Source organism: Adiantum capillus-veneris, chromosome 30 (genome assembly GCF_014529385.1).
Source record: "Adiantum capillus-veneris isolate H3 chromosome 30, ASM1452938v2, whole genome shotgun sequence".
Lineage (NCBI taxonomy): Eukaryota > Viridiplantae > Streptophyta > Polypodiopsida > Polypodiales > Pteridaceae > Adiantum > Adiantum capillus-veneris.
In genome coordinates this window covers 24,188,090-24,199,081 of record NC_140960.1, presented here as the reverse complement: position 1 = coordinate 24,199,081, position 10,992 = coordinate 24,188,090, and the positions used below count along the sequence as shown (strand labels likewise).

At 41.3% G+C, this 10,992-nt stretch overlaps 1 protein-coding gene across 1 annotated transcript; it reads right to left on the bottom strand.

Annotated features, from left to right (window-relative positions):
• Positions 1-7,978: 7,978 nt before the first annotated feature.
• LOC147417676 (major pollen allergen Bet v 1-K-like) lies at positions 7,979-9,191 on the bottom strand. Its single transcript, XM_086507221.1, has 2 exons — positions 8,929-9,191; positions 7,979-8,432 (listed from the first exon to the last, which is right to left on the bottom strand). The coding sequence occupies exons 1-2, from the start codon at positions 9,110-9,112 to the stop codon at positions 8,146-8,148; spliced, it is 471 nt and encodes a 156-aa protein (XP_086363347.1). The 5' UTR covers positions 9,113-9,191; the 3' UTR covers positions 7,979-8,145.
• Between the last annotated feature and the right edge of the window lie 1,801 nt (positions 9,192-10,992).

The following is a 10,992-nucleotide window of genomic DNA, read 5'->3' as shown; positions in this document are numbered from 1 at the left end:
GACTTGGTGTGTGTGTGTGTGTGTGTGTGTGTGTGTGTGTGTGTGTGTGTGTGTGTGTGTGTGTGTGAGAGAGAGAGAGAGAGAGAGAGAGAGAGAGAGAGAGACTTTCCTTGGCAACTTGGTAGCCCTCCAAAAGTGACCGTGGCACTAACCAAAACATTTCTTGCTTCAAACAGCTCAGGGTCATGAGAAGCCCATCTTTGGGCAAGTCATGGTTTTGATAGCATGGTGCAACAGTAGCAAGCTGGTAGAAATCTGGTACGTTGTCATTGGTCGATGAGTAGGGAGATATGGGTAGTTTGAATCTATTAGAAGTCATTTGAAGGATGAGTCACAACCAATCAGCTAAAAGCACTGCATGTGCTCATTATGAGAGAGAGAGAGAGAGAGAGAGAGAGAGAGAGAGAGAGAGAGAGAGAGAGAAGGAAAAGCTATGCATTGTTATCTTTTTAGAGTGATTCCAAGGACTAGAGTTCCATTCTCCTCACATATGGATGCATAGATACACACACACACAGACCTACTTGTGTGTGTGTGTGTGTGTGTGTGTGTGTGTGTGTGTGTGTGTGTGTGTGTGAGAGAGAGAGAGAGAGAGAGAGAGTGCATATGTGAGTGAGTAACAGAGAGCGCCATTCGCTAAAACCTATGCGAGTGAGTGTGTGTGTGTGTGTGTGTGTGTGACACACATACACAGAGGGGGAGAGAGAGAGAGAGAGAGAGAGAGAGAGAGAGAGAGAGAGGGAGGGGAGGGGGGGGGTAAGAGGGTTCTCACACTGGCACTAGAGAGAGAGGGGAGGGAGAATAAGCATTGGTCTTACAATTAGCAATCAACAAAGCGACATGTATAGAATCGAGAATCGACAAAATTGGGAATTAACGTAATTGGAAAAGTTTGATCTGACTAATCCAAGGTAGAAGGCAGGCAAGCCCAAGGTTGGAGCGGAGCTCAAGAGATGGAAAATGCGGACAATGGGAGGCAACTCTTGCAATACTCGGCTATTTTTTAAGGTTTTTATGCTAGATTCCTTTGAGCTTGGCGGGTGATCTCGCCTTCGAATGGAAGTGACTTGGAATTTAAAGGTGAATCTCAAAATTCATAGGTGGCATTGCTCTAAACCTAGGGTTTTTTTAGTGCTTAAAGGAAAATTAAAATTTTCGAGGCAAATCTCAAAATTTTGTAAGAGGGTTACACTTAATCGAATTGAGGGAGAATGCTTCTCTCAAAAACTTTAAAAACTTATATATGAGAAATTTTAGGGGCAACTTTATTATATTTGATGGCTTTTACACTCAAATTCTCAGTACTTTGTAGGTTTTCTCACCTTCAAATCTAAAATTTCAAGATAATCTTCAAAATTTGTAGGTGAGATTACATCAAACGAAAGATTTTTTAACAATTTGACTATACTTTGATTTTCCCAAAACATTTAGAGGCAAATTTACTATATTTGAAGGTTTTTGCACAAATTATTTGCACTTTGTAGATTTTTTTTGCTACCATGGCTCTTTTTGAGCATGGAGATACTGTATCTTTTGGGTTTGGCCAAGCGATGGCATGCATTGCTCAACAACAATTACTCAGTTGTGAAGTAGAGGCAAATAGGGGATAGGCATCGTTCGCTAGTGGGGAGCACTTGGTAGTAGTAGATGGGTGATGTGTACATGGGTTTTCTCGAGTCATTAAGTGTTGGGGCTGGTAATGAGAGGATAAAAAGATAATGGCTTAGGTGGAAACAACTCTAGCCGCTACTCAACAGACTGTGCTTGTGTGTGTGTGTGTGTGTGTGTGTGTGTGTGTGTGTGTGTGTGTGTGTGTGTGTGTGTGTGTGAGAGAGAGAGAGAGAGAGAGAGAGAGAGAGACGCAGAAGCCCATTCGTCTGTCCAAACCTAGGGACACATTCTTCTCCATAAACTCTCCCATCTTCACATTATCAAGGATGCAATTGAAGTGAAAAGTGAGAATGGGTTCTTTTCCTATAATGTTGAATACGAAAAGATCTTAATGGGAATGCAACGATGTAGCGCATCCTAACATTGGATGCATTTTGGCTTTTTCTATGGCTAGCAGTGTTGTTTTATATTATGGGAGACACTACCTCTAACTACTTGAGATGCACATATTTGAAGAACATGTAGATGTTTGAAATCTATTCCAAGGTATGTGTGTGTGTGCACGCATGCATACACTTGCTTGTGTATGTGTGTGTATTTGTGTGTGTGCGTGAGAGAGAGAGAGAGAACATAATTTTTTCCAGCATAGAAAAAATCCAACATTGAAAATCTAGCAAGAAAGTTTTGAACTAAAGACTTGGTGTGTGTGTGTGTGTGTGTGTGTGTGAGAGAGAGAGAGAGAGAGAGAGAGAGAGAGAGAGAGAGAGAGAGAGAGAGAGAGAGAGAGAGAGAATTTCCTTGGCAACTTGGTAGCCCTCCAAAAGTGACCATGGCACTAACCAAAACATTTCTTGCTTCAAAGAGCTCAGGGTCATGAGAAGCCCATCTTTGGGCGAGTCATGGTTTTGAATGCATGGTGGAACAGTAGCAAGCTGGTAGAAATCTGGTACGTTGTCATTGGTTGATGAGTAGGGAGATATGGGTAGTTTGAATTTATTAGAAGTCATTTGAAGGATGAGTCGCAACCAATCAGCTAAAAGCATTCCATGGGCTCATTATGAGAGAGAGAGAGAGAGAGAGAGAGAGAGAGAGAGAGAGAGAGAGATACCTAATAGGTCTTCAACTCAAAAGAATAGAGGAAGGGAGAAAAGAAGGTGGAGAAAGAGATAACAAAGATCTACTTGATGAGTCTTGATCTCAATATCTAATATGAGATAGCAAAGATCTTCTCAACGAGTCTTGATCTCAAGATCTAATATGAGAGAGAGAGAGAGAGAGAGAGAGAGAGAAGGAAAAGCTATGAATTCTTATCTTTTTAGAGTGATTCCAAGGACTAGAGTTCCATTCTCCTCACATGTGGATGCATAGATACACACACACACACACACACACACACCTATGTGTGTGTGTGCACATGTGTGTGTGTGTGTGTGTGTGTGTGTGTGTGTGTGTGAGAGAGAGAGAGAGAGAGAGAGAGAGAGGGAGACATAGAGAGAGAGAGAGAGATCCAATTGACATGCTTTTCTTGGCCGCAACATCGCGCAAATCACATCCTAGTTGATAGTAATTGAAGGAAAATAGTTTAGATATGCAAAGAATGCACTTAATTTTCCAAAACTTCTTGATTCAATGTCTTGGCCCAAATAGACTTATTATGCATCCACATCTGCAATCAGATGCTTGTCCTTGACCTTCATATACATACATACACTACAAAACATACTTCATATTAGCGACGCTCGCAGTGCGACGCTCAAAGTAAAAATCCCTGGCGTCACTATCAGCGTCGCTTTGGCCGTCGCTATGAGCATTGCTATTGTGTTTGTTTGTGAGCATTGGATGCATTTGGGCTTTTTCTATGGCTAGCAGTGTTGTTTAATATTATGGGAGACACTACCTCTGACTACTTGAGATGTACATATTTGAAGAACATATAGATGCTTTACATCTATTCCAAGATATGTGTGTGCGTGCATGCATGCATACACGTGCCTGTGTGTGTGTGTGTGTGTGTGTGTGCGTATGTGTGTGTGTGTGTGTGTGTGTGTGTGTGTGTGTGTGTGTGTGAGAGAGAGAGAGAGAGAGAGAGAACATAATTTTTAACAGCATAGAAAAAATACAAATGGACATTGAAAATCTAGCAAGAAAGTCTTGAACTCAAGACTTGGTGTGTGTGTGTGTGTGTGTGTGTGTGTGTGTGAGAGAGAGAGAGAGAGAGAGAGAGAGAGAGAGAGAGAGAGAGAGAGAGAGAGACTTTCCTTGGCAGCTTGGTAGCCCTCCAAAAGTGAGTGTGGCACTAACCAAAACATTTCTTGCTTCAAACAGTTCAGGGTCATGAGAAGCCCATCCTTGGGAAAGTCATGGTTTTGATAGCATGGTTCAACAATAGCAAGTTGGTAGAAATCTGGTACGTTGTCATTGGTCGATGAGTAGAGAGATATGGGTAGTTTGAATCTATTAGAATTCATTAGAAGGATGAGTCACAACCAGTCAGCTAAAAGCATTGCATGTGCTCATTGTGTGTGTGTGTGTGTGTGTGTGTGTGTGTGTGTGTGTGTGAGAGAGAGAGAGAGAGAGAGAGAGAGAGAGAGAGAGAGAGAGAGAGAGAGAGAGAGAGCTACCTAACAGGTCTTTGACTCAAACGAATAGAGGAAGGGAGAAAAGAAGGTGGAGAAAGAGATAACAAAGATCTTCTCGATGAGTCTTGATCTTAAGATCTAATATGAGATAGCAAAGATCTGCGCGATGAGCCTTTATCTCAAGATCTAATATGAGATAGCAAAGATCTGCTCGATGAGTCTTGATCTCAAGATCTAATATGAGAGAGAGAGAGAGAGAGAGAGAGAGAGAGAGAGAGAGAGAAGGAAAACCTATACATTGTTATCTTTTTAGAGTGATTCCAAGGACTAGAGATCCATTCTCCTCACATCTATGCTAGGTTTTGTACAACTGACAACTGTTCCTAGCAGCTACACACCACTACCTACTCCTCCACGAGCCACCCAGTCTACACTCCTCGCTTCGGGGCCCAAACTTCGGTGGAGACACCTGACGTCCGTAACCCCATCGACACGCCGCTAGAGACCCCTGCCAGGACACCCAGGTTCACGCGTCACCGGCGAGAGGACTTGCCTTACTGCGTCAACTTCAGCGGCGGCATCATCATGGATGATGATGGCAAGAAGGTGATCTCGCGCATGCGCGGTCTTTGCTCTTAGGTATTTAGACACTACATACTAAACACCTGGAGTGAAGTACTAAGTGATTTAAAAGACATATTCATCATCATGCTACATGACGAGTTTCCCATTTCAACACGGGATGACTATTTCAATGAAGACCTGATAAAGGTTCGAATGCGCGAATACTGCAAGCACAAGCGTTCTGAAGTGCAAAAAGCAATAAAGCATGGGTGGAACAGACCAGATTGGCTGGCCAAAGAAGATTGGAAGAATGTGAAGAAAGCAGCACGCGAGAATCCTGACAAGTGGAAGCAACAAAAGGAGGCAGCCAAAGTGCGAGTAGAGGCAGGGAGCTAACACCACTTGGGGAGCGACGGGTGGACATCATTTGAGGTCGATTTTGTAAGTGTTTTCGCATTTCTCTTTAGGTTTGATAGTTTAAGGTTTAGGGGTTTTTAAATTCTAACATAATGGATTCTTTGTATGTTTTGGCAGTGGTTGATGACAGGACGTGACCCCACACCGTACGAGCACGAGTACGTAGGTAAGAAGGGCTTAAACGCGCTCATGGACATTCTGAGTTCTCGCGGCGTCATGGTTAGTATTAGGGTTTACTCTTTTCTATTTGTTGTATTTTTTTGTAAATTATATGTTTATACTTACAGAAAGTTGTCTTATTGTTTTTTTTTTAAGAATCCGACAGATACGCCGCTTGGACGCGATGAGACGTCTGATTAAACGACGTCAATTTAGTCATAGCTACTAACTAGATAGCATTAGTTTCCTTTTGTCATAGCATATGTATCATGAGATGGCGTATATAGGTCTTTTGGTAACTATTGAAAAACCATGTATATTTTTTTGACTAGTGACAATGGTGTTGTAACTAATTACATTTGCAAAGTTTAATAATCAAGTGATTTAGCCTATGATGTGTACAATTGTTATTGATTTACTTTCATCAATTTACTTTTGTAAGTTTTGTATCTTTATTATACAAACAATACTATGGATGATGGAGTTAATGGCTATATTGTCTTGTGGGTGACTACTTTGGGTCACCCACTAGGTTTACTCTGTTATTGGAACATTCAATATGGTTGATGGGTGAACGTCCTGTCACCAAATTTTTTTACTCTCGGGCGTCGCTATATAAGGCTTTGCAGCGTCGCTATAGATAGCCTGTAAACAAGCATCACTATGAGCGTCGCTATAAGCGTCTCTATATAGCAATGCATATAGCGACGGAGATAGCGACGCTCATAGCAACATTCCCGTATCGACGCTCATAGTAACGGTCTTAGCGACATGGAGAGTATAAAAACCCAATGTATTTCCGTCGTTAACAGCGTCACAAGTGCACACAACCTCTTGTAGTGAGATATATATATATATATATATATATATATATATATATATATAGAGAGAGAGAGAGAGAGAGAGAGAGAGATCATCCTCTAGATGATGCAAGTTGGCCAATGAGACAAAAACCAAATAAGACACATGCATGATATCATCGCGTAAAAGATGAGTGAAAATAAAAGTAAAATCTAATTTAAACTTCAACCAAACTGCTCAAAATCTCCAAGATTTGCTAAATAGAGTATTCTCGTAATCATTCCATGATATCCTTTATAATCAGGTCCTAAGCTATAACATTGATATGCCAAAAAGAAAGTCTTTGGTGTTTTGTAATAATGGCTTTAATATGCGCATGATGTGAGTAATGTATGTTGGAGGTCTTCATGCATAGTAGAGCGCAATGACTCTATCCACAATGCAGTCTATAAAGTGCTTGGTGGGGTGAATTAATTAGTCCCTACGCAACATGGTGTTGACCTTTAATTATTTCAAGCGCTCTTTTGACAGAGAAAACTATGGTGCTTCTAGCTAGATTCCTATTTCATCTCGCGCCGTTTAACATTATTGGAACTCCAAAAGAAAGAGTCCAAGGCATCTTTGGTCCTTAGACTCCACGACACATTGCAAGGGTTAGAAGACCCTCCTAAAGAGGCAATGATACCTTTCTAGTATATCATAGTATACTAGAATCTACATATGTGCTACTTGGTCTGAGGTTCATAGCCACAAAGGTCACATAGCTTGTCTTGTCATCGAATGTTTTTCCTTCTACATGCCTCTCGCCTTAGTCTATGGGAGGAAAATATGCCCAATCCCAACTTGTATGCTGTGAGAAAGATGTTCATCCATATAGGGTAGAGGAGCCAGTAGGGGGAGAGGTAACTTGGGGAGCTTGAATCTCCTCCGAGCTCAATTTTTTGCGTTGAGTAGCTCAATGTAATCGCCTTTTCACAAGCTTTCAGGATAATTAATTTGGGATTGGTCGGGTTTGAGAGTCGGTAGTCGCGACGCGATTTTCGAAATCAAGTGTATCAAAAATCGGCATGAATAAGAACACCAATGGGGGCCAAAAGAAGTAAAATGTGGTCACGGCGTCTTGAACCCACACCCTGGCTAAATTATTTCGAATAAACTAACCGTTTCAACTCCGCTTTTTTGTGCTTCTACTAGTCCTCAAACATATTAAAATTAAGGGTTCATGTGTCTTTTCTTTGGGGCGTACCACAACTGGCCCTCTGGCCCCTCTACCCTATGTGGTTGAGTAATAAACCCTTCCCAAACATGTGTAGGGAATGAGTGGGACAAAAATCCATCTTTGACTCTAAGGCAATTGGTGATTCGAGTATGTAATCCAAACTATAATTGAATGTCATAATGATCAATCTCAATCCATGCAAACTCATCCCAGTAGTGATTTGAGAAAATATCAATGCTCACTCCTTATCATCAAATTTTTAGGGTCTTTTAGAAGAGATCATTGCAAGCCTAATTTGTGTAAGGGAGCTCCCAAAAACTATATAAGAAAGTCAAAGATATGAACAGCGCCTCCATCATCATAGGGGTGTGTGTGTGTGTGTGTGTGTGTGTGTGAGAGAGAGAGAGAGAGAGAGAGAGAGAGAGGAGGACGAGGAAAAGAGGCTTTTGGTGGGGGGTGGGGGCGGGGGGAGCTTTGCACTTCTTTATTTAAAAACTATAAGAAAATTTCATGGCCAAGATTTGCGATAAGAACAACATATCTTATCTTTTTGCACAACAATTTTGCCATTTCCCACAAAAAGCACAACATAGAAATAATTACATTTTATAACAAATAAGATAATTCGAAAGAGTGAATTGCGAAGATGCTAATAATAATGAAAACAATTTGCTTACAGATTTTAATGGAGAAACTTGACATTGGACAACATACTTATTTAGTACATGGAGATATATATATATATATATAGACATGTGTATATATCATGAAGATCCTACTACAACATATTTTTTATCAAGTGCTAGACCCAATATGTGATTCAATAGCTGCACCAAAAATGGACATTTCCTCTTTTATGAACTCATAGAAATCATGATCAACGGACTCATCATATTCAAAGGTCCACTTTGCGATGCACGTGTTGGGTTCTGGACCTGGCACCAATTGTCCAGCATATGAGAGGTTTTTAACACTAGAATGCTCTCCAAGATGGCCCCCTTCAAGAATAGCCACTTTGAAGTAGTACTTGTCGTGATCAATTGCATCCCATCTCGCCTTAATTGAATCGAAATGAGGGAAAGCTAGTTTGAAAAAATTAAGAAGCATAAAATAAATGTTGGTAACTTTTAAAAATTCATAAATGCACGCAGCTTAAAGAGTGGCATGCTAGAACACTAGGGTGGCGTAGTGGCCTGGAAAAGTGCATCGCAATTCATCCTTGATCTGGTTTGAAATTGAAAATTTCCACTTGGTAATTGAAGGAAAAGAGTTAAGATATGCAAAAAATGCAATTAATTTTCCAATACTTCTCAAATAAATGTTGTGAAAGGGGGATTTTTTGTGTTTAGGAAAATTATTATGGTTGCTAGGGAGGTCCATAAGGAAGCACCACATCTGTTTCTTTCCTCAACCAATGAGTAGCATCATTATTAGAAAAAGAGCCTAGGAAGTTTAAACTCTGAAAGTGAAGAAACCTAATGCATTTGTAAGCTTGCAGAGGAAAAAATGTGAGCGCCATTTGACACAGAGAAGACGAGAGAGAGAGAGAGAGAGAGAGAGAGAGAGAGAGAAGCATACAAGCTGTGTTGTACTTAGCGAGGAAGATGCCACCAGAGGCAAGGGGGGGGCCATCGAGGTAGTCGATGGAGGAGTAGTGTTGCGGCACGATGCGAGGAAGAGACACTTGGAAGTTCTTGATCCAAACTCTCCACACCTCCTCCACAGGATGTGCGGTCGCTACATCATGATCCACTCGCTTCATCCTTCTCTTCTCTTGTCTTCTCTCTCTCTCTCTCTCTCTCTCTCTCTCTCTCTCTCTCTCTCTCCACACATACAATTATACACATTTGAGCTATTCTGCAGGTTGCGTTTATATAGCCTTCGGCTCCGTTTTTTGACTACATAAAGAGTATTTAGTAAAGAGTTGTATTTTTGGTGCAATTGTGGTCCATTGGATAAAGCTTGCGGATTAGTGCCATGCGATAAAAAAAATTCTTTTTTAATATTTCTTCTGAGTCTTTGTGAGAACTGTTGAAATTTGTGTACCTCTCTCTTAAATTGAGCCATTGAATATTGGTTTAGTCATTATTTTTTATGTTTTTGAAATATATTATAATCTAAATAAGTTATTATTACACTTGTTTTCAAAAAGTGTAATACTCTATTGTAAAAAAATAAATAAATGCAACGGTCAGTTTCTCGTTTTTCCTCCCACAAAGGACCCTAATGTTATTGAACTCCTCTCAATAATAATATGTAGGCAATAGTGAATAATAATATGTAGGCAATAGTGAAAACGTAGAAAAACAGACATGATGTTACTTATCAGGATCTCTCTCTCTCCCTCTCCCTCTCTTCCTCACTCCACATCAATGCATCGTCTTCAATGGACACTCTTTCTTTCTTTATAAGATAAAAAAAGAATAGCAGCACAAGTCTGTGTCAACAATTTCAACGATTGTGGAAAATGGTGTCTTTTTTAAAGGTGTAAGTGCAGGGATACACCTTAAAAAACAACATTCTTTTCCAAAATAGTTGAAGTCATTGACAAAGACTACCAAAGGAAATAGCTTCGAGGAGCGAGGTTGGGTGTCCCTCCACACAACGGAGACAATTCTCACACACATCCACAAAATGGGAACAATGCTGGGGAAAGTATTTTTTCCTAGACGCGGTAGGGAAAGGTCGTGCATTGACCTTAACGACCTTTCCCCCGTAATCCATGTGACTCGTGGCGATCGGCAGAGGCCAGGAGCCACGGGGAGCATGGATTGCGGGGCAAGGTCAATCAATGACCTTTCTTGACCGTCAAGGGTCGTTGGGAGGGGGACCAACACCATGATGCGCTTTGCTACGCGTTGGCTACAGTCTGGGCCCTGCAACAAGGTACAACTGATGATGAGTACATGCACGTCAATGCAAGAGGCTCAGAGCACACATCCAATATAGAGAAGATTCTGCTTGCTGATTTGGCAAGTTCCCATTGCAGCAACGGGTGCTGACGGGGCATAAAATCATTGGCAATGATTGGGAGGTCAACGACGTGTTATTACGGGTGCTGACGAGGCTTCCAATTATTGGCAATGATTGGGAAAATTTCCACGCGCTGATTTGGCAAGCAACAGGTAAGTTTCTGTGTGCTGAGTTGGCACAATGGATTTGAGTGCATGGCAACGACATTCTGTGTGCTGACCTGGCAGCATCGGTCGGTTGCATGCAACGATTCTGTAGGAGAAACGCCAGTGGACGAAGGGCCTAGATTCATTGCCCCCCGATCAGCGACCTTGACGGTTAGGTTTCCTCCCTTGCCCAAATGAAAACTGGAAACACTAGTAGAATTTTCTAACATTGTAGAATTTTTGAACTATTTTCTTTTCTTGTATGTTTTACGGGTTTTTATTCCCTTTACCTTGTTTTGCAACAGCTAATCTTGATTTTCAATCGGCTCAAGGCTAAGCTGAGGCAAACCTTTCCCGAACATTGGAGGTAAGATTTGTAAATCTAACTCCACTCCTTTGAGATGTAGTTAGTGGAGCGGTAATATGTAATAGTTGCCCCCCCCCCCCCCCCCCCCCCCCCCCCCCCCCCCCACAACACACACACACACACACACACACACAAAACAAAAACCCACCACGTGAG

Excerpts from the sequence above, each read along its gene's own strand:
- LOC147417676 (XM_086507221.1), bottom strand. The coding sequence starts at position 9,112 with ATGAAGCGAGTGGATCATGATGTAGCGACCGCACATCCTGTGGAGGAG. Across the intron at positions 8,433-8,928 it reads CGCTAAGTACAACACAGCTT|CTTTCCCTCATTTCGATTCA; the intron begins GTATGCTTCTCT and ends TTTTCAAACTAG.